General features: G+C 45.1%; 1 protein-coding gene across 2 annotated transcripts in view; it reads left to right on the top strand.

Moving 5' to 3' along the window:
- DLEC1 (DLEC1 cilia and flagella associated protein) overlaps positions 1-23,116 on the top strand; it is a 1,790,999-nt gene that overhangs the window by 1,378,123 nt on the left and 389,760 nt on the right. For both annotated transcript variants that reach the window (XM_069647686.1, XM_069647685.1), the window contains exon 29: positions 2,983-3,053. In XM_069647686.1, coding sequence (XP_069503787.1) covers positions 2,983-3,053 — 71 coding nt within the window. The remainder of the gene's footprint in view (positions 1-2,982; positions 3,054-23,116) is intronic.

Here is a 23,116-nt window from a genome sequence, read left to right as displayed (position 1 = left end):
TTGTCTGGCTATTACGAGGATAAGGGGGATATTGAGCCTTGCCCCAAGATATCTCATCTACTGTCTTTTTCTCCCTTTTGCCTTACATGACTGGGATAAGAATATCTCCTGCCCTCCTCAGGGATAACGGAACATGATTAACACAATCCTATACCTACTTCTGGGATAGGGGTTTCCTTCGGCAAGGAGGATGTGGAATACTGTGCCTTACTTAAAGGTATCCCATCTCCAATCCCCAAATACCCTCTATCCAGGTGATCCTCCCTTGCTTGTCCACCCCAAGGGACAGGCTCCAAAAGCATTGGCTTTTCCCTGGCCACCTGCGCAGAGGATACAGGGGGAGTAGATGTTGTATGTGTACTTGTAGAAGTTTATTGTCTTTAGGTTGGTACATCAATAGGGTGGGCAAGCATCCATGCATTGGGAAGGTTGTGTACATAGTTATGTAGGGGGCAATGTGTACATAGTTATGCAAGGGGAATGTGCATAGTTGGTGTTAGCTTTGTTACTGTAGCACTATCATAATGGCACTGCCCGCATGTCTTTATGTGCATTCTTTAATGGAGCACTGTCACATGTACCTTCTAGTTCTGGGTGGAATGTTAGGTTTTGAAGCAGAGGGCTGTTCAGATTTGTTGGAGTGGTTTAGGGCTGCTGTGGCTCTCAGAAATAAAACAATTATACGTCTCACCTGCGTCCTGGTGATCCTTGAACTTAATAGTGAACGTGGGAAAACCCTCAGGTTTCTCACATTTACTACCACCTGTCATGAAATGGTATGTCTGTATTATAATTAATGAATGAAAATTAATAGACATTTACAAAACAATTACTTTTTAATTCTACTACCATGCTGTCTATGAATGTCATCTCTTTAATGACATAGGGATCACAATCCAAACAGAGCACACAGGTGATTGCACGTGAACCAACCTAGTTTGGCTTTTATGCAGTGATATAAGATCTAAGGACATGGGAAAACATATTAAGCCTAGCCATTAGTCATTTGAAGCACTTTTGAACATTATCCTGGGCAATTGTCATAGGGGGAGAGCTGTGAGAACTATAAATATATATATATATATGTTGTGATCAAGCGGCAGGAAAAGCCGCGAAACGCGTTAACGTTTCCAACGCGCACATTTTTGCACTTTGGGGAGCCTTAATTTAATGGCTTTTTTAATATGTTTGTGCCGTCCTGTAAGGCATTAATAAAGATTATCTTTTAACACGAACTGGATGTCCGGACCAACTGTTTTGGAGGATTGAAGAGTGCTGCTCAATTTTACCTGATTGCATCAGTGTGAAGAGAAAAAGATATATATATATATATATATATATATATATATATATATATATATATATATATATATATATATATATGATATTAGGCTCCCCATCAGTAAATAGTCTCATGGGACCTTATGGTATTGTTATAACAAGAGCCAATCGTAACCATGAGATGGGGTTGCCGAAGTTGGCAGACCATGCAAGCTGTAGCACATGCCACCACAGTTGTTGGCTTTTCATAGCACTGTAAATTACATATGCCCCTATTACCCAATGCATCGATACTCCATTTATCAACCCAGTAAGGGGTGAAAGGGATGAACCAGCTCTACTGGTGTTTGAACTGGTGACCTGCAAGTTTAACACATGTAGTACCAACTCACTGAGCTATCTACAAAGTGGTCAGCACTGATTCTGATCGAGAGTTGCTGTTTGGTGAAGGGCAGATGCCTCTCTTTTAATGTACACATAGAGATGTTTACTTTCTTTAGGTGAAAATGAAACATTACTAGCATAAGTATCACTAGCATAACCTTTCTAATTTGGCACGTTTAACCCTTTTGTATGTATTGTTATATTTTCTACTAGCAGAAAGTACCCGTACTCCACACGGGTTCTATAGACAGACATGACAACACTCATCAATTGTTGAAAATAAATGATCCTGTAGGTTGCTGTTCAGAGTCGCTTATCGCTTGATATCCTTTGCACTCTGAAGTAAACTGCACAGAGAATGGGTGCGTGTGGCTGACTGACCTAACCCAGAGCAGACTTGGAGGGGAGGCAAGAGTTGGTGTGCTGCAGCATACTGGGACCTTCTGTGTGCTCTCCCACCTGTCACCTCACCCTGGCGTGGGTCAGTGCATTGCGATCAGATGTCTAAAACAGTGCCTTCTAGTGCCTTGAAATGTGGTTTTCAACCTATGCATTTTGTTCCTTGCGTCGAGGCGCGTAAAATTTGCTTTTTCCAGTCCTACGACCACATTGATGTTTCGCCAATTTTATGCAATCGTCTCATGTGTGAAGGGGCTGAAATCCAGGCAAAGGGATGGGGTGCCCAAATGTCATGTAGACAGTAATTTCCAGAAGGTCCTAACGGGTAACTATGCAACATTTGGTGCAGATTGATGGAACGTTGTGGAATTGTATAAGGAACAAACTAACAGATTTTCTGCTGTGTATATATATAGAAATATTTATCTGATACAGGTACTCTTGTAAGGCCTTAGGGGTCGCATTTCTCTCAGTGTAGAGTAAATATAAAAATTACAGGATACCACAACGTATTTGAAGAAGTACAATGAAATGTAACTCATGGCGGCTTTGAAATGTGATTACTGCAAATTATTTATTGGGAGACTCCCCGCAGCCCTCCCCACAGATCCCCCATGTGTAATTCATACCCCTACCACACTTACGATCTATATTTTCAACAAAAAGTGCTAAAAATCGACATTTTCAGCTTTGCAGTAATGGGATTTGACATTTTTGATGGATACCCATTGAAACACTATGAAAAAAAACAGATTTTCTTCTAGATGCAGTTAAGATCTATATGCTCATGAAGCCACCACCAAACAATTAAAAAGCACCAACACGACACCATTTAACTAGATAGAATCATCAAAACTTTACTGGAAAAACATCCGATTTGTTTGTTGCACCTGAAAGTACCTTGTTTTTCCTGTCTAGGTTTGGGACTCATATCTCTGGAGGTGATACTATATCACGATGCCTGAGGATCAACAACCCTAGCCCTTTTGGTAAGCACATTTCTAAAATTATTTTGTTACATTGTGCTTGTTGAAGGAACACATATAATGTACCTGTTTTTCTAAAGAAAAAGATATATGCTATAATTTGACTGGTCTTGTAACGCGCTTGGCACTTTTTGAAAGATGGTATATTTAACTATATATACGCTCTTTTTAAAGAATGTATATATACACCAGAAGCACTCTCCAATAGGTACAGGGGGGATTAGTAACAGCAAGCTAAAAGCAAGTAAGCAGCTATTGAGCATTTGAAAGTCAATAAAGACATCTCTGACAAAGCTGCCAGAGTAATGAACGGTGCTTCATGAGGAGGCATGAATACCTTACCACCACCTCTCTTCATTAGGTCATAGAGGATAGTTTCTGGATCTTCACTTTGACAGGAAAACCTTATTTGAACTGTCAACGAATTATGTGGTAAACGATATGCAAAGCAAGAGAGATACAGGCCTACGTTAATGTCTGTAACTGCTCTTTCACACATGAACCAAAGGATTCTGTTTGACTTTTCAGAGGGGATGCGCCCCCTATCGGCTCAGATTGTCATTAAGTAACATGCATCCCTGGTAGAAGGGAAGACTCTCTCAATTTCTACCCCAGTGGCAGCTTCTGAATCAAAAACAGTGGATTCTCAATGTCATCAGTCAAAGCTACCCACTGGCACTTCCTGCTACCCATCCTGTTTTGCCTGCAAAGCTGCAAACAACATCACCCAATCTCCTGCAAGAAACGTCATGTGTTTATTTATTTATTTATTGCATTTTTTGTTCGCGCCCAGGACCCAGGGGTATCACGGCGCTAGATTACATACATGATGATGCATGAGAAAGTACAGAGTTACAGTTTCAGGAATTCACATTGGGTTCGAGTCATGAGTATTTGTTAAACAGAATGGTTTTGATTTGTTTGCGGAACTCCTGGTAGGAAGGTTAGTTTCTGATGGAAGGGGAAGCATGTTCCACAGTGTGGGTGCGATGATGGTGAAACTTGACCCCCCCCCCTCAATCTTTTCCTGGTGAACCTAGGGGTGGTTAGTGAGATGGAGGAGGCGGAGCGCAGGCTGCACAGGTTAGGTCGTTGGGAGGGGCAGTGTTGTGGAGGCATCAGTGACTGGTGGATAGAACTTTGAGTTCAATGCAGGCTTGAATGGGGAGCCAGTGAGCTTCGTGTCTGATTAGGGAGATGTGCTCTGAGCGTTTGAGGCCCCATACTCCTCTGAGCACGTTATTATGTGTTAACTGTAGTTTTTTTAGATTTCTAGAGGACGTGCCTGCCGGATGGCATTGCAATAGTCTAGCTTGCTGCCAATGGTAGCTCTTGCTAGGGTGAGACAATTGCTAGGGGTGAGGAACTTTCTGGAGAGATTGAGGAGTTTAGTTGGGTATGCTGCGGAGGAGACAACCGCATTCACATGTCTGTTAATGTTGAGTTCTGCATCAAGGTAGACTTCTAGTGTTTTGACATGAGGGGAAACCGGGATGCTGTTCCCGTCTATGAGAAAGGAGGTGTAGGCAGGGTCTAGGTGTTTGAGGAGGTGAGGAGAGCCTACAATGAGCGCTCCATTTTATCGTCATTCAGGCAGAGGTGGTGGTTTGCCATGCAGACCTGAATGTTGTTGTAGATGCGGTTGATGTTGGCAAAGTCAAACTCATAGGAGCCCATGAGTTTGAGGAGAATCTGGGTGTCGTCATTAAAGTTTGTTTATGGGATATTAAGAATGTCAAGGTCGATCAAATAGGTCCTTGGTATATGTGTTATAAAACGTGGGGGAGAGGCAAGAGCTGTGTGGGACACCGTATGGAACGGGGATGGGGTCTGCCACTTCGATTCCTGTGAAGAACTTGGAGGTTCGGTCGCTCAGGAAGGATTTTACCCATTTGGCAGCTTCGGGAGAGAGGTTGAAGGAGGTGGCGAGGCAGTGGCAGAGGATGTCATGGTCAACAAGGTTGAAGGCTGCTGAGAGGTCAAGCAGCATGAAGATGGTGAGGTCACTGCTATGGCGCAGGTGCTCGAGTTGGATCTTAAGATCAAGGAGGGGGTGGATTCGGTGCTCTGCCTTGGTCTGATTGCAGATTGTGTACTTGTAATGGGAGCGATAGAATTGTTTCCAGTGACAAATGAATAATTGGGCTAATAATTATATCATCAAATATTTCTTAAAACAGTACAGCATTAGTCATTATTATCCTTTCTAAGTCTGATTAATCCTGTTTGGATAAAACTCTACTTATATAATCTACCAGTAATTGTCCATCGTAAATTATCAATCCTGTTTTACAAGCAGGTCGCCTGTCTCGAACCTCCAATATTTCAAAATTGCATTACTACACATAGTTTACAATTTCCATTTTTCATTCTAAGGAAAACTATTATGCTTTATTCTGGTTTTCCCTTTGTGTCAAAAAGAGGTGTTACACTCTACTTGTAAATATGTTTACATAACTGTTTTATGTTATGTGAGGCTTTGTAGCTGTTATGATTTGCTATATACATATTCAGTTAAAAACCATTGTTAAAGGGACGTTATGGTTCAGTTGCCCTAATAAAAACCTAGCAAATTCAGTGCAAAAACGTTAAGTGGACGTTATAGTTACTTGCACTAATAGCAACCCATCCATATTATAGTTACAAGTTAAACCGAAAACCCCCAGAAATGTGCCAGTTATGGTAAGCTAAGCAACCATAACTCGCGCCACCACTGTGCACTGTGAAGACTAACACCCATGACATCAAAGATGACATCACAAATGTCATTGATGACATCACTGATGACAACACATGTCTGTCTCCCTCTTTTCCTATTCACTGATATATCTAGGCCAGGTGGTTTTCTTCACTGACAGTCAGGAACTAAAAATTCAAAAGGTACTATATTTGTAGACCTTACCCTTTTCATATGTTCTTACACTACTTTCCTTAGGGTTCAGTCACATCATATGATACATATACATAGGGGAAGAAGCAAGCCTGAAACACAGGAATCATTTCTGTGCATGAAGATAATCAGTTAGGTTATGAACACTTTCGGATAAAACTGCTGCATTTTTGCTTACCTTACTTTCCCTGTATATGCTCATATTTGTATGCGTTGTTATCGCTTTGTTTTCTGTGTAGTAGTACAATTATGTAGTAAGTGAGGCATTGTTAGCTACTTATTACATGTTTCACAGTGCGCAAAACTCTGAAACGAAAGCATTCATCATTTTACTATCCAACATAGCAAGATTTTGAATATTGCACCTCTATGGTGCATGCTGCAGACAATACCTACGTTTCTACATGAGTAGGTTAATGTACTGGAAATAACTCTGTAATGCAATGGTGTTTATAGCAATGCATTGCTTAATGAACTATGTATCTCATGATAGTTCTCCCAATAACCTCTGATAGTTTTCTGCCAACATTATAATGACAATCCCTTGTGGAGGCTTTTCATGAAAACTAAATGCACATGTGATGTCATCAGTGATGTCATCAATGGCATTTGTGATGTCATCATTGATGTCATGGGTGTTAGTCCTAGCAGTGCACAGTGGTTAACTTAACCAGAATGTCCCTTTTAACAAATTTTTTTCAATGAATTTCATTGGTTTTTACCAGTACATGCTCTTTACCTACAACTTACTAATATCATACCTACCCCAATATAGCAACACTTCTGTCCAATTTACAATGTTTCATCTTAAAGCTCTGCCATACCTCACCTGCTAGCATCATTTTTAACACTTCTATATACTTTTTGCAACATTTTCCACTGTTTTTGCATCCGTCGACATTCATGAACGTCCAATGTCTTCACAGACCTTTCCGGACAGTGCCACGTGATCATGCACTCGCACGCAGCATGATGACGTGTCTGCGAAGGCGTCCACACTTCGCAATCGTGTCCATGCTTCGAGAACTGTTTGGAACTGCACTTTATGACTGATCTAGGAACATTCAAGCTCAAAATTTACCTTCTGCACAGCTTCTACACCTATACTTACTCATTATCCATTAACAATCTAGTACAACGCACATACTTGGAAGAATATTAGCAAAACTCCTTTTTCTCTTAAAAATTGCATCAGTTATTGCCATCCCTCCTCCTCAAGAGCCACCACCACCTGCTGGAGGACCTACACAACATAAAAAGCGCAGTACTTCCAAAGACAATGAAGAGGACCAAGAAGATGAGGTAGAGGAAGTGGCTACCTCTAGCATCCAGAGAGAATCATGGGTGTGGCAGTTCTTTACCACTGTTGGGAGTGTACCAAAGGCTAAAGCTACCAAAGTGAAATGCACTGAGTGCAACTTTGTACTCCGGGACCACCTCCATGCGCTGCCACACCAAATCCAACCACTGCAATGCTCTCCGAAAGGTTGTTCCTTTCTCAGCAAGTAGTAGGCTGTCTTCCTCCACCTCATCTTCCTCAACCAATACTGTAAACACACAGCCTACCTCTGGGGTACACAAAATCCCACCAGCTACCTTGCAAGCAATAAAAGAGGCTTTTGATCCATATCTTTGGAAGACAACAGTCCTCTGTAATTTCGACGTGCGTTTGAAGCTGTAATCAAGGAGCATGAGAAACACTGCCCACTACCTTCGAAGTAACAAACACGCAACATCTTCCCCTGTCCACCCGCCCCTCCATATTAGTGCTTGGTGCCTCTTCCCTCATTTCCCTCCTCACCATACGTGCTAACCTCTCCTGCAAACATTTTTTTTTTAACAACAAAAGGAAGGTCCCTTTAGGAACCACCTTTCACAGTTAAAAAATAAAACAAAAAAAAATCTTAGACTCCTTCTACTTTACATTTCTCAGTAAAGTACATTTGTATTTGTATTTTATTAAATTTATATAGCACTTTAATCCAAAGTGCTTTGCATGAGAACAAGAAGAAATACAACAAGCATGAAATGGCAATTGAATCACGACTCAAAAACAGTACAAGGAGCAATTTACATTATTGCTGAGGTAAGGAGGGAGTGGAGAGGGACAGAGGAGTGAGAGGGAATGGGAGGTATGAGTGGAGGTCTAAGCAGAAGTAAGAAGGGGGGCGAGAGGGTGTGAGGAAGAAGAGAGGGAAGATTAAGACTAGATTAGAGCAGGAGGTAGGGCAGAAGGGAGTAGAGAGGAAGGAGATGGTATAGAGGTAAAGGAGGAGGAGGTGAGGCATGGGGGGTGGGAGATGTAGGAGAGGAAGTGAGAGGTGTTGGGGGGGGGGGGAATGGAAAAGGTAAGATTTTAGAGAAGACCGAAGCGGATGGGGAGGTGGAGGCGGTTCCAGTGGAACGGAGCAAGGAGTTGGAAAGAGCGGAAGTGGGAGGGGGCACACGGAGGTGGAGGAGGAGAGAGTAGGAAAAGATCAGTAGAGCGAAGAGAACGAGAAGGGGAGTAGAGAGTAAGAAGGTAGGAAAGGTGAGGGGGGGAAAGACCATGGAGGGATTTGAAGACAAGACAGAGGAACTTGAATTTAAGCTGGGAGTGAAAAGAAAGTCAGCCTAGAGAGGTGAGAGAAGAGGAGATGGAGTCAAAAGGTGAGAGAAGGAAGAGGGAGCAGATGGCGGAGTGGTAGACGGATTTTAGTCGGGAGAGGTGAGAGGAGGGGAGTCTGAAGAACAGGGAGGAACAGTAGATAAGTCTGGAGAAGATGAGGGAGGTAATTAAGTGTTTAGTAACATGAAAGGTTAGGAGGGGTCGAATTTTACAAATGTTATAAAGATGAATACATAGACTCACTACGTTTTTCCAACATTTCCATTAGCATTTTGTGTTATGCTAATGCGAATAATGTGACGTTCATCCCCCGTTGCAGGGACCAGAACAGGGGATAACAGCATGCCAGCCTAAGTTATTGGCCCAAGCGAAGTGTCTGTGTGTGCCCTCTGATTAGGGAGATGTGCTCGGACGCATTTCTCGTCTGCGGGCTTCGGCACGTTATATATAAATAAATAATGAGGGTTCCGGACCATTATCCTTCATTGCAGCCCCTGCAATGGGGGATAAAGGCCATTAGCACCCCTGGTTCCCAAAGCGGGAACCCGGGATGCTAAAAAATAGATTTTTCTTCCTACCCGCTGTAGGAATGAAGGATTTTCCAAGATGTCCACCATGGAACGAGAAGGCGGGGCTCCGTACAGAGACCCTCTTCCCTTTCCATGGCAGCCTGCAGAACCCTATGACCATATTACCATGAGCACATTTTTTTCCCTTTCAAACCTGTCCTACCTTCGATAACTTTACCACATAGCCGATCCCAGGTGCACATGGCCACTTTAACACTATTTTACGTTCCTCGCGGTCATGGCCAATAGCCAGATTGTCTGCGTCATGACCTTATACCATGACACGGACAATCTGGCCACTGCCCATGGCCACAGGCTATACATCAGTCACCAAAGGTATATCACTATTTTTTGTACCTACATTATGACACTTGTCAAAAAATAAAACACTGGCACATTTGCAAAAATCCTTGCCAATGCTCCTTACACGAGTTTGCTTGAAATCCACCCATGTTTTATTTTTTCAAAAGTGTCAACATTTATGTACATACAATAGTCATATAACTTAGCCCCCACTTGACAAAATCCATTCAGTCTTTACACAAACATTGAAGGTTGGGTCTATAATCTTTCTCAAAACTTTTGTCCACATTCGTCAAACGGCAACAAAGTTATAAGCTATCTAAAAATGCTTCGCCACTCTTGAGGAAATCCCACCAAACTTTAGAAAAACATTTATATCTTGATCTAAAATCTTTTTGCAAACCTTTGTGTAGATTTGTAAAATAGCACCACATTTGTAAACTTTTATATTGTTTTGGGACTCCCCTCTAATTTTGCCCCCTCTTGACAGAATCCCACCAAACCTTGCAAAACCATGTATATCTAGATCCAAAATCTTTTTGCCAACTGTTGTGCAGATTCGTCAAATGGCACCACATTTATAAGCCTTTACAATATTTTGGGATCCCACCTCTAATATTGCCCTCTCCTCACAGAATCCCACTGAACTTTGCAAAACCATTCAGAATTAGGTCTAGGATAAAATTCCAAAATGACATGCAGTTTCATTGAGTGGCACCAAAGATATAAGCCATCCAAAAACTGCTTTTCACCAACCCTGTAACGCAGAAATGGGCACAGATGTCCTATGACATCTGAAGTGTCTGCGAATACCACAGGACAGGCCCAGGACATCTGGAGTGTTCGTGGACTTTTGGGGATTAAAACCACCCTTTTTTTGGCTTCTTATGGCCATATTGATTGATATTTTATTTATATCGCGCTCGTACACAAGTGTTTCAGAGCGCGACAAGGCAAGGGAGGGGAACAGGGGAGAACAAAACCGTGATCTTACTAGGCCCAGTGACATTGAGAACGTTCAAGTGCATGGGAGACGGGGGAGGGGAAAAGTGCATGGAAAGGGGGAGAAGTGGAAAGTGCGAACCAGAGGAGAAACAGATAAATAACAATAAATAAATAATAAAGGCAACAAACAGTGGTAATGCAGCCAGCAATTTGCAAGTGCAAGGTTTAAGGCAGCAGACAGGATAGGTCTGATAAGTGCAGGAAGAAAAAGCGGGGGCTGTATGGGTACAGATACAGACCCCAGTGCAATTGGTGGCCCGGAGACAGTGCGGGAGGGTGGCAGGATGAGCAGGTACCTGGGCCTGAAGGACAGAGGGTGGCCAGGTGCACGGTGCCAAGAGAGAACAGATCAGCAGGGGAGAGGGGGAGCGAAGGCAGAAGAAAAGAGGAAGGTCTTGAGGTGCTTCCGGAGATGGTTCTCCTAAAGTTTTAGAGTGGCAGGGAGGCTGTTCCGGAGGGAGGCCCCAGCCGAAGACAAGAAATCTACCCCCAGCTCGTTTCTTAGAAAAACGACTGACCCTGAGGGAGTTGGAGGTAGAGGAGCGAAGAGCTCGAGAGGGGAGGTATTTGCGGAGGGATAGCTAAAGGTATTTTGGACCCAGGCCCCAGAAAGCCTTGTGGACAATGCAGAGGGTTTTGAATTTAATCCTTGCATCCACTGGGAGCCAGTGGAGTGATTTCAGAGCTGGAGAGATACGATCCCAGGGCTTGAGGCCAAGGACATGTCTCGCAGTCCTGTTCTGGATTAGTTGCAGAGGGCGGAGAGTAGAGGCAGGTAGATTTAGAAAGAGGCTGTTACAATAGTCCAAGCTAGAGAGAACCAGAGCTTGGGATACCATGAGCTTCTGGGGGAAGGAGAGGAAAGGCAGAGTACCTCTGAGGAGGTGCAGTCGGAAATTTGACTTTTTAGAGACCTCAGAGATGTGGGCAGAGAAGGAAAGGGTGGAATCAAAGGTGACCCCCAGGTTCTTAGTCTCGCAGGTGGGGGTAGGAGGAGGGCCAAGGGAGGCCGGCCAGAGAGTGAGGGGAAAGGATGGTGAAGGTGTGCCGATGAGGAGGATCTCTGTCTTGCTGGCATTCAGACAAAGATCATTGGTGGCATACCAATCTTGAATGGCAGTTAGGCAATCAGAGATGAGAGAGGGAGAGGAGGTGGCAGAGGGCAGCCTGAAAATGAGTTGAGTGTCGTCGCGTAGCACTGGAAATTTGAGCAGAAAATGGCAATGCAGTGGGCGAGAGTTGCCAGGTATTGGTTGAAAATCCAGGGTGAGAAGTTAGACCCCAGGGGAACACCACAGGTCGAGAGGAAGATAGATGAAAGGAAGGACCCAATTGGACCTGGGAGGGTCGATCTGAGAGGAAAGAGGTCACCCAGGCCAGAGCCTGATCAGTGATACCCAGGTTTTCACGGAGACGGTTAAGCAGGATGGTATGGTTGACCGTGTCGAAGTCAGAAGAGAGATCGTGGAGGATGAGGACAGAGGAAATGTTAGAGTCAAGGTTGGAGAGCAGATCTTCACGGATGTTCAGGAGAGCAATTTCCGTGTTTCTGGCAGCTCTGAAGCCAGACTGGTGGTCATGGAGACAGCCAACAGAATTGGAATGAAGGTTAAACTGAGAGATGGCCAACTTTTCCAGGAGTTTGCCAAGAAAGGGAGTAATGGAAATTGGGCGATAGTTAGCTGGACAAGAAGGATCAGCTGTGGGTTTCTTGAGAAGAGGATGCACAAAGGAGTGCTTCAGAGGGGAGGGGAAGGATCCAGAGGCAATCTTCACTCCCCACATTCCCAGAGATAGTTTTTTGATTTTGACAAGTGCAATGTTGCATTTTTTTTTCCTCTGTCGCGGTGTCCGCGGACACTGGCAAAAGTCAACGAATCCAACATGGCGTGCGTTTCAGGAAAACTGATAAATTTCACGTTTTTCTCCATCCAATCAGCGGGTGCGCCCGATGTCCACGGACTTCACGTCGCCCGATTGGCCAATCAGATGACAATCCACGGACCGAACAGGGAAATGGGTCCGCAGAGCGGAGCCAGATATCACACATTTGTTTGACTTATGTTTAGCTCATTTTAAAGAAAACTCCTGGATGGATTTACACCAAATTTACAAAAGCACGCTTTCGAGACCAAGTTGCCTCTCCTGCCCCAAATTTGGTGAAAATCCGTCCAGCGGTTTGGGCTGTGGGCGTGAGCAAAGTTTTTTCCCATTATATCTATGGAAAAAAAAGAATTTTGGGACCGCCCCTATAACTTTGCCCCCCCGCCCCCTTTGCAAAGTTTGGTGAGGATTCGTCCAAGGGGAGCAAAGTTATAAACCGGCCAAAAAGTGCTCTTGCTATGGGTTTAGCAATATAACCATAACTACTGGGCTGCTACCACCGAAAGAGAAATTATCTTGTGGGACATGATCTGTTAATAGGGAGGTTGTTCCATTGACAAGTTGCTTGAAATAATAGGTAGAAGAGGGGTTGGGCACTAGGTGCTGAATCTACTTGCGCAGCACTGGGATAATTCTTGTGTGCTATATGTAAGTGAATTATAGTTTGAAGGGATTGTGTCCTCCGACGTATTCCTTATCTATGATCTTTGTATCTCCAGCTTGCTGGCCTCGGAAAAAATGTTTCCCAGTAGAGGGCGCTGTGCGTCGACGTCCGTCGAGTAGGTGCTCCTCGACGGCCACTGTATCAACGCCAATGTCATCATGCCTATAAATGGCCACGCGCAGCGTCCGTTGCTCAGTTCCGTTTTTCCGCACTTCGTGTGCCTCGGAATACCGTTGCTCAGTTCATCAGTCGATATATATTCATATTTCCTCGAGAAAACCGACTCGTACTCAATGGCTTCCTCCTCCGACCCGACGAGTCCTCGGTCCGGTTTCAAAAAATGCCGAGACTGTGGGAAGAAAATGTCGTTGACGGATCCTCACAGGATCTGTTTGTGGTGTCTGGGAGTCGAACACCAGTGTTCGGAGTGTGAGGAATGCCTATCCATGACGGCGAAAGCCTTGAAGGAGCGTAAGGGGAAGCTCGAGAGAGGTAAGTCAATTTTAACTTCCTCGAAAGTTTCCACGGTAGAGTCGAGACATTCGTCTCCTCACCGTCGAAAGCATTCTCGGTCTAGGTCTCGAAGTGGCTCCCACCACTCGTCGAGGTCTAGACACTCGAAAAAAAGACGAAGAAGATCCCCTTTATCGTCGTCTTCTAGTTCCCCTGAAAGAGTAAATTGCCCCACTAAGCACAGCTCTCAAGCTGAGTCGGAGGAATTCAGAAAAAAGATGCTAAGTGTCTTCGTCCCCCTCGAAGTCAGCTGAGGGTGATACCCCGGGTGACAAGCCCAAAAAATCTAAGCGCCATGAGCCATCGGGAAGTAAAGCATCTTCGACGCATTGTCGAAAGCCCCTTCGAAGCATAGATCGGCGCCATCGACGCCGTTATCGAAGGGTTCTTCGACGCATCCTTCGATCGAGTCGACGCCGACATCGACACCGATAAAAGAAAGACCCACGGCTACTCCACAGCCAACGGTTACTTCGAGAGCCTCCGACACGACGTCGAGAACGTCGTCGACATCCTCGAGCAGGATTCCTATCCTCTCGAGTTCGTCGAGGCCTCTTCCAGTTTTCTCGACGCCTTTGTCGGCGCCTTCGAGGATTTTTACATCGGCGTCGATGACATCGACCTTTTCAAGGCCACTGATGATGCTCCCCCTGCCTTAGAGATGGGTTTTATACCATTTCACAGACCAGAGCATCCCCCCTTAACTTCTATTTTTGAAGAAAGGGAAGATTCTGATCAAGAAAGGCCTTTTGGGCTGCAGAGGACCACATTACCTGAACCAGAGACTTTTGCCTCTGAGGAAAGAAGGTTGAAAGACCTTCAGGATGCATTATAGGAAGCAAGTGGCCTAGACACTTCCCCAGAAGTGGAATTTGTCAAACCAGACCCAGGGGAACATGCTGATACCCCTTATAGAACCCTAATGTCAAGGATTATGGAGTTCATGGGTTGGTCTGCGCCTTCACCTGTTTTTCAACAGGATGACCTCACAGATATTCTGGATAAAGGTCCACAGGAGGATCCTGTGGTTCCCTTTCATTCTGCTTTACAAAGAAAGATTTTGACTAACTGGGAAACTCCTGAAGTTGTCCCTGCGGTTAACAAGAAGTTGTCAGCGAAATATAGGGTATCTGCTGCTGACCCTGAATACCTATCTAAGCACCCTACTCCAGAGAGCCTTGTGGTCCAGGCTGCAACTTCATCAGGCAGTACTTCTGCTAACCCTACTGCTCCTCAGGATAGGGATGATAAAAAATATGATGCCATGGCTAAAAAAGTCTTCTCAGCCTGTAGCATGGCTTTAAAATCTATTAATGCAACTTGTACGCTCGCTAGGTTCAGCCACACCCTTTGGGAGTGTGCTTCATCGGCGGCTGACTGCATTCCAGAAGGAGAAGAAAGGGACGCATTTTTAAATATCATCAGAGATGGTAAAGATGCAATGTGTGAGTCCCTTCAAACTGGCATTGATTCTGCTGACAGTATCAGCAGGGCCATGGCGGCAAGCACCACAATCCACAGGCATGCGTGGTTGAGAAAGTCCGGCTTTGCTTCTGACGTACAGGCCAGACTTTTAAATATGCCCTTTGACGGTTCTTCCCTATTTGGTAAAAAGGCGGATGACAGTTTGGAAAAACTACAAACATCTAAAGCAGCAGCTAAGTCACTAGGAGCTGCTATTCGACAAACTAATGTTCGTCCCTCAGGATCCTCTTGGAGAGGAAGGTCCTTTCGCTATTATTCCTCACATGGAAGAGGCAGAGGACGGCCGACTCAAAGAGGCCAAGGAAAATTTACCCGTGGTGGACGGGGTAAAGGAAAGAAAGCCGCATCAGCAGGAGCAGGAGCCGCTTTACCTTCGGCAACTGCATCAGCCGCTCCCAAACCACTCTGAGGTCTCCCATCACAAGACACCTGTAGGGGGCAGGTTTACTCACCATCTGACGGAATGGCAGGCTATTACGTCAGATGCTTGGGCATTGGAGACAGTTGCCCAAGGTTACTGCCTGCCTTTTCTACGCATCCCTCAGAGACATTCACTGTGGAACAGCCCTCTGAAAGTGCCGGATCCGCTCCTCTTGCAGGAAGTTGTAGACCTGCTAGAGAAGGGTGCCATACAACCGGTACCTGTAGCGGACAGGAATAAGGGCTGGTACTCCCCCTACTTTCTCATACCAAAGAAAGACGGAGGACTGAGACCCATCCTGGACTTAGGAGAATTGAACAAGTTCCTCAGGAAGGACAAGTTCAAGATGGTAACCCTCTCTCAGATCCTTCGGTACTGGTTGGTATCTCTGGACCTTCGGGATGCTTATTTCCATGTGCCTTTCCATCCCAAGCACAGGAAGTACCTGAGGTTCGCAATTGGCAACTCTCATTATCAATTTCGAGTTCTGCCATTTGGGCTGATCTCTGCCCGAGGGTCTTCACCAAGCTAATGTCGGTTGTGGCTGCAAGTCTAAGGAGGGAAGGGATTCATGTCTAGCCCTACCTGGATGATTGGTTGATCAGAGCAGTTTCTTCGGAACAAGCTCGGATCCAACTCGATTATGTCTGCCACTCCCTTCACAGGCTGGGCTTCTCCCTCAATTTAAAGAAGTCACAGATGATACCATCACAGAGACTCCAGTTCATTGGAGCAGTCCTGGACACGTCCCTGGGAAAAGCCTCGCCACCAGAGGTGAGGGCTCAAGATATTCTGCAGATGGTCACCAGGTTTCAAAATGCCCAACGTCTCCCAGCCTATGGCTTTTTTGAGGTTGCTAGGCCTCATGGCATCCTGCATATTCCTTGTGCCAGAGGCTCGCCTGAGGATGAGATCCCTTCAGTGGGCACTGAGGACTCGGTGGTCACAATTCTCAGGGAGGATGACAGATCTCCTCCGGATTCCGGACAAGGTAGCCCACGACCTTCAATGGTGGGCCTCTCCAGAGAACATCTTGAAAGGAGAACTGTTTTGGCAACCATGGCCGGAGATAACAGTAGTCACAGACACCTCACTCACGGGGTGGGGAGCCCATGCCAACGACTTGACCATCAGCGGTCGTTGGTCTCCATCGGAGTCCAGACTACATATTAACCTGTTGGAGCTGAGAGCCATCAGACTGGCACTGAAGACTTTTCTGCCGTCTGTACGGGGGAGAAACATCCTGATAATGACGGACAATACAGTGACCATGCACTACCTCAACAAAAGAGGAGGCGTAGGGTCACTGCCACTGTGCAGAGAGGCGATGCAGCTCTGGTTTTGGGCAATTCAGGAAGGAATCTCTCTATCGGCAATTCACCCAGCCGGAGAGAAGAACTTGACAGCGGACGCTCTGAGCAGGCAGAACACAGTCTCCCACGAATGGGAGATAGCTCAGGAAGTCCTTCAAGAGATCTTCGCCCTTTGGGGAACCCCTCAAGTGGATCTGTTCGCCACCAGTATCAACAGGAAGTGCGACAGATTTTGCTCAAGGGAATTTCCCCCGAGAGGAGCTCTAGGAGACGCGTTCGTAGTGGATTGGGAGTTCCCACTTCTGTACGCGTTTCCTCCGGTCCCTTTCATTCTTCAAATGATCAGGAGGTTGAGAAGGTTTCGGAAGACCATGATCCTAATTGCCCCGGATTGGGCCAGGAGAACGTGGTACCCGGACCTTCTGGACATGTCCATCTGTCCTCCAATTCGTCTACCGTACAGAGGATCTTCTCTCGCTCAAGGGAGGTCAGGTTCTCCATCCAGCCATCAAGACCCTCAACCTTCATGCTTGGTATCTGAAAGGTTGAGGTACAAGGATTGGGACCTTCCAGATGACGTCATGGAGGTGTTGCTTTCGGCCAGAAGACCAGCAACTAAGACTCTATACCGCTGCCGTTGGAATAAATTTTGCAGCTGGTGCAGAGAGAAGAATATCGAACCCTTTTCATGTGGTACACCTGCGGTGTTATCCTTCTTACTTTATTTGGCAAATTCGGGCCTTCAAATTGGCACTATTAAGGGCTATCTCGCAGCGCTATCGATCTTTAAGCGCACTGCATAGGAGCCATCGTATTTCAAAATTCCATTGGTAATACAATACCTGAAAGGTCTAACTAATGTTTACCCTCCAAGACCATTCCAAGTTCCCTTATGGGACTTAAATCTAGTTTTAAACTTCCTAAAAGGTGCTCCTTTTGAACCACTCCACTCTTGTTCATTGAAGTTTCTCACCCTCAAAACTGTTTTATTGGTAGCATTAACATCTGCTAGAAGGGTTAGCGAGATACAAGCCCTGTCTTGTAAACCTCCTCATACAACTTTTCACAAGGACAAAGTAGTGCTACAGGTGAAGCCTAACTTCCTCCCAAAGGTAGTTTCAGAATTTCACATTACTCAGAAGATTACTCTACCTTCATTCTATCCTCCTCCCCATCCGGGGAAAGAGGAAGAGAGACTACACAGGCTGGACCCTAAGCGAGCCTTGAGTTTTTACATCAGTAGACTTGCTAAAATCAGACAAGCAGACCAACTCTTTGTAGGTTACGCAGGACATAAGTTGGGATAACCTATAACCAAACAAACCATCTCCAGATGGATTATTTTAGCCATTCTGGAATGCTACAAACTGGCAGGGAAAGAGCCCCCTCAAAATCTAAGGGCTCATTCCACCAGGGGTATCGCAGCATCTTCAGCTCTTCAAAGAGGGGTACCAATTAGAGACATATGTGCGGCTGCCACATGGTCGTCCGCACATAGCTTTACCAAATTTTATAGCCTGGATTCCTCCTCTAGTCAAGAGACTAGATTTGGCAAAGCTGTGTTACACGCTGTTCATTCTTAAAGGGTAATATGGCATCTCTTACTCCCGCCTCCAATCACATACCACTGCTATGGGAGTCTATCATAGATAAGGAATACGTCAGAGGACACAATCCCTTCGAAGAACAAGTTACTTGTTACCTTGTAACGTTCTTTCGAATGGATGTTCCTCCAACGTATTCCTTATCACCCCTCTCATCCATCCCCGCAGTAACATTTCCCTTGTGGTTGCAGCTTACGCTCCTTCAAGGGTAGTAACCATTCATACAATAACTACTCTACAAAACGGAACTGAGCAACGGACGCTGCGCATGACCATTTATAGGCATGATGACGTCGGCGTCGATACGGTGGCCGTCGAGGAGCACCTACTCGACGGACGTCGACGCACAGCGCCCTCTACTGGGAAAACATTTTTCCGAGGCCAGCAAGCTGGAGATACAAAGATCATAGATAAGGAATACGTCAGAGGAACATCCCATGGAAAGAACGTTACAAGGTAAGAAGTAACTTGTTCATCTGCAGCAATGTCATGAGAGAGTGGAGGTGTTGCCCACATCTTGTGTATTGGCTAGTGGGTACCCGGATACCTTGCGCTCAGAAGAATAGAGATTCTGGTTTCCAGCAGGGTTTGTATTATTTAATTAGTAATGAATGTGGTCAGCCGACACGTGTTTCGTCCCCTCTGTCCTTTATCAAGGCTGAATTTTATACATTTGTTTGCAATTGATACACAATATATGACACACCTATTTTAAGTCCTATCCATTTGAAAACAATTTTGTGACTTTTTTTTTAATTAACGGTGAGTAGGAATCATATGCGATAGAAATTTTATGACTTTACATTCATACTTTGCCACATATTTCTAAAAGTATAGCGATCACATGCATAGTTTGTGATATGAAAAGGGCATACAAGAAGAGATGGACAGGGGAGAGAGGAGACAAAGCATTTAGTTAGTATATAATATTCTGTGTATTATTTTTACATATAGTTCCCGGTTTCAGACAGGAGAATTGTTGTCCAGACACAGAGAGCCTTACTTTTAGATTTTCGGTTACTACGTTTGGCAGATCAGGATCGATTCTCATCCATCTGTATGTTGGGGATTGAGATTATGTGTGTCAATATTGTGGCTGTTAGGGTGATCTAGGTTGACTGTGGTAGCTAGGGAGTGCCAAGTGCGGTGATTCACAGTATCATATTAGTAGGATGACAGTCGATACTTACCCTTGTTGGGTTTGAGAGGTAGGTCCAATTCTGTCCGTACTGTCTGACAAGAGTCCGGGGCTCGGGAGTGGTACGGGTGAGCATGTTGCATGGCCGAATTTCCCTAATGTAGCAGAATGGCTTGGGATTCATTTTGCTTGTTAGTGGTTATGAATGCCTCCTTGGCAGCACTGTCCTGGTGCAAACCTATTAGTTTCGTCACTTGGTGTGATTTCAGGTTCACTATTAAAGGTTTAGTAAAGTGGTTTTATGAACTTCTACACTGGATGCAGTTGCCTGCTGCAGCCGGGGTGTAAGATTAATTATTTCTGCTGGGTCATGGATAAGGGTATCTGCCTGAGCACCGGCTTTCGTGGTGCAGGCGTTAATTAATGTGGCCATATTGGCAGCAGTGCCTGATGCAAACGTGAAGGTCTGGGCAGGGCAGGATCGGTCCTGGATAACATCAACAGAGTGGCCACATTGTGCTTTTACAAAACTAGGTGTCGTTTTAAATACCTGCTGGGTTGTGGCTATTGTTCTCAGGCTGACCAGGAGTTTAAAAGTGGCAACGTTGAGTAAAGGGGACGTTTTTAGACAGCCTACGCAGTTTTACTTACCTGGCCTGTTGGCTTGTACTCTGTGTCTGGGGGATCCTTGCGGCTTGTTGGCTTTGCATTTGGTACTGTAGGCAGCTCTATTTGAGGCTGTTGCAGTACGTGTGCACATGGGCAGTCAGAGACACTGCTCCCTGCTCGCGCATACGCGTAATATAATTTAGTTGAGTCATGGCAGTGGGATGGAGGCATGTATGCGCTTTGTGAGATAATTCCTGCAATGTCTGCGAGATTCAGGGGTTGGCATGTGGGGCAATGTAGTTCCTGAGGTATGGGTACTCCGTGTCTAGGTCTGTTTGAGATGCAGCTGGCACTGGAGACTGGGGTGTGTCCCGGCGATGTATGCCAGACCAACCCGGGCTTACTCCTATACGCACAGGATCTCCCCTTTTATGCCTAGGCTGCCGCTGCATGGAGGGTAGTCGCTGCCCCCCATATTGCGGGACACGCGACTCCCTCCAACCAGTGACCCAGGACACATTTCAGCTGAGGACCAGAATGAGTGCACACCCTTACCTGCAATACAGGTGTCCGCATCAATGACCCAACAATTACCATGGTTATGGTGATAGTGGCTCGCTGAGCTTCCCCTCATCCGGGGCGAGGTGGACTGTTGCTGGGTTATGGACGGCGGTTCTTCCTGGGTGTGGGTTCTCACGTCCTTGGCCAATCAAGGGGGTTCTGAAAGAAATGCGTGCTGATTGGAGGCCCCCGTAACCAGGAAGGGGAGGATTTATATGAAGACGTTAATGGCGGGTTTTGTTGGTATTGTTATGGAGCGTTCCAACGAGAGAAAAGAAGGAAGAATACTGGTGGGCCTATCCGAGTGCAAACGAATAGGAGAAGACGAACCCGGGACGACAACCAGGCAACAACAATGGAGGAACCCTTAAGAGTAAAGAAACTTTGAGGGGACATTCTTCCTGTTTAAACCCCAGTTTAATAAACCATTTAACATAACAAACCAGCGGCAATCCTTGAGTTCTTAAAGTCTGCAATTCTCCTTTTAGATAACGTTTCTTTCATTTGGATTTCACAAAAATAAATTGAATTCATGCTCTGAATTTAGGCTGTTAGTCACACATCTAAAACGGAATATTAGTCTTGCTTCTTGGGGTCTTAGTTTTAGTTCGCAGTTGCTGCCTCTTATGCCAGAAATGACGGTCTGTAATCCAACAAACTGAATGTTCTTTTTGTCATCGAGCTGGTGATTTGTTTGCCAGTGGGTTGCCAAGGGGAGTCCTGTATATTGTGATCCCATCATGTTCAAGTGTTCTCTAATACGTGTCCGAAGCTCTCTTATGGTCCTCCCTATGTACATTTTTTCACATACAAATAGACAATCGCATGGATCACATATTTAGAACAGCAGTTTATAAGCTCATTGATACTGAATGTGTCGCAATTTCAGAGATTTACAGCTTGTTTGTTCTTTGCAAAGGCACACATTGAACACATCCCACATTTTGAGAAACCTATGAACCTAGCTTTAGTTAGCCAGTCTGCTTGAGGTTTTGGACTTTGAGACATAAATGAAGGGCTTAGTAGTGAGCGCAGTGTAGGTGCTCTGCTGAATGATAATGATGGATAGACTTTCCCGTTTCTTTTGATGTCCTCATCTATAAGCAATAGTGACCAGCGTTTTTAAAATTATTCTTTGGAATTTAAAACTGTCAGCGTTAAACCTGATCACGAATCTGATGTTCTTTTCAGTCAGTGGCTTGGGTATTAGTAGTGATTGTGTAGTCGGACAGCAGGCCACCATTTCTGCTTTCTCTAGAATAGTTTTCTTGCATCCTCTATTCTGAAACCGTTGGGTCAGCAGTTGGCATTCCTTTCTGAATACTTCCTCGTTGCAGTTTCTGAAAGCTCTTATGTACTCTCGTTTGGGCATATTCTTGAAAACCGAATTTCTATGACAACTCGAAGCATGTAGTCCCGCGTTAACCCCGGTTGGTTTCCTGTAGGTTTCCGTTAGGAGGCTTTCATTAGAGACTTGTATGGTGAGGTCCAGGAATTGGATCTCTGTTGCACTGGCCTTACTTGTAAGCTATATACCAAACTGGTTGGTATTAAGAATTGTCGCACAAATGTTTTCAGTCACTCCTGCGTTCCTTGCCACAATCGGATGATATAATTGATGAATCGATGCCAGGTTTTGATATTACTCTTGAATTCCTTATTTTCTAGGGCATGCATGCTTTCGTAATAGTGCATGAACATATTGGCCAGGGCTGGGGCATAGTTAGCGCCCATTGCCATGCCTTTTGACTGGCGATAGTACTCTCTGTTGTATAGGAAGACATTGTTTGATAGTCTGAAGGCATCATGAAGTAGGACGCAGACAACAGACTTAAAGTTCAAAATAAAATACTTTATTAAATCAAATGTCAGGATGGTTGAAGCCCTAACTTGCCCTAAACTAAGGTGGGATTTCCCTGCCTGAAGGAAATTAAGGAAAGTCTGAGTCAAAGAGTTCAACTTAAAAGTCTTTCTGTGTCCGAACCTATACTTGCCCTCACAACTAAAGCTAAACAGTGTTTATTGATGTCAATAATAAAACAAATGGTGTTTAACTCAAAGTTCTGAGCTTCTTCCAGCTTCCCCTTGCCCAAGTGTAAGAAAGTTTAAAAAAAAGTCTCACGGTTACCTTTCTCAAGTTCAAGGCAATACAATCCTCAGGGTTCCCTTCCCCAAGTTCCAAGCGAAACAGTTAAAATAACAAAAGATCTTGAGGCTCTGTTCTCAAGACCACATGTGTAGTTCCTCCAATCTCAGGGTTCCCTTCCCCAAGACTTTAACTTCAGCACCACAATGTCCTTGGTTTTCAGCATTCAGGGCTCACTGTTCTAGGCGCTGTTGTCAGACCACATGGTCCACCCATCACAGGGTCCTTGGTACTTGCTCCTGTGCACCAAGTCACCTTCACTTTGTTCCTCTTTATCAGCCTCTTGACTTTATATGCTGATTTACACTCCTATGGCTTCTCTTTGTCAGCCTTGCAGCTCTTCCATCACGTGT

Source organism: Ambystoma mexicanum, chromosome 2q, assembly GCF_040938575.1.
Source record: "Ambystoma mexicanum isolate Mex_15411 chromosome 2q, UKY_AmexF1_1, whole genome shotgun sequence".
Classification (NCBI taxonomy): Eukaryota; Metazoa; Chordata; class Amphibia; order Caudata; family Ambystomatidae; genus Ambystoma; species Ambystoma mexicanum.
Note: the sequence above shows the minus strand (reverse complement) of the source record. Positions and strands in the feature narration are given on the sequence as shown.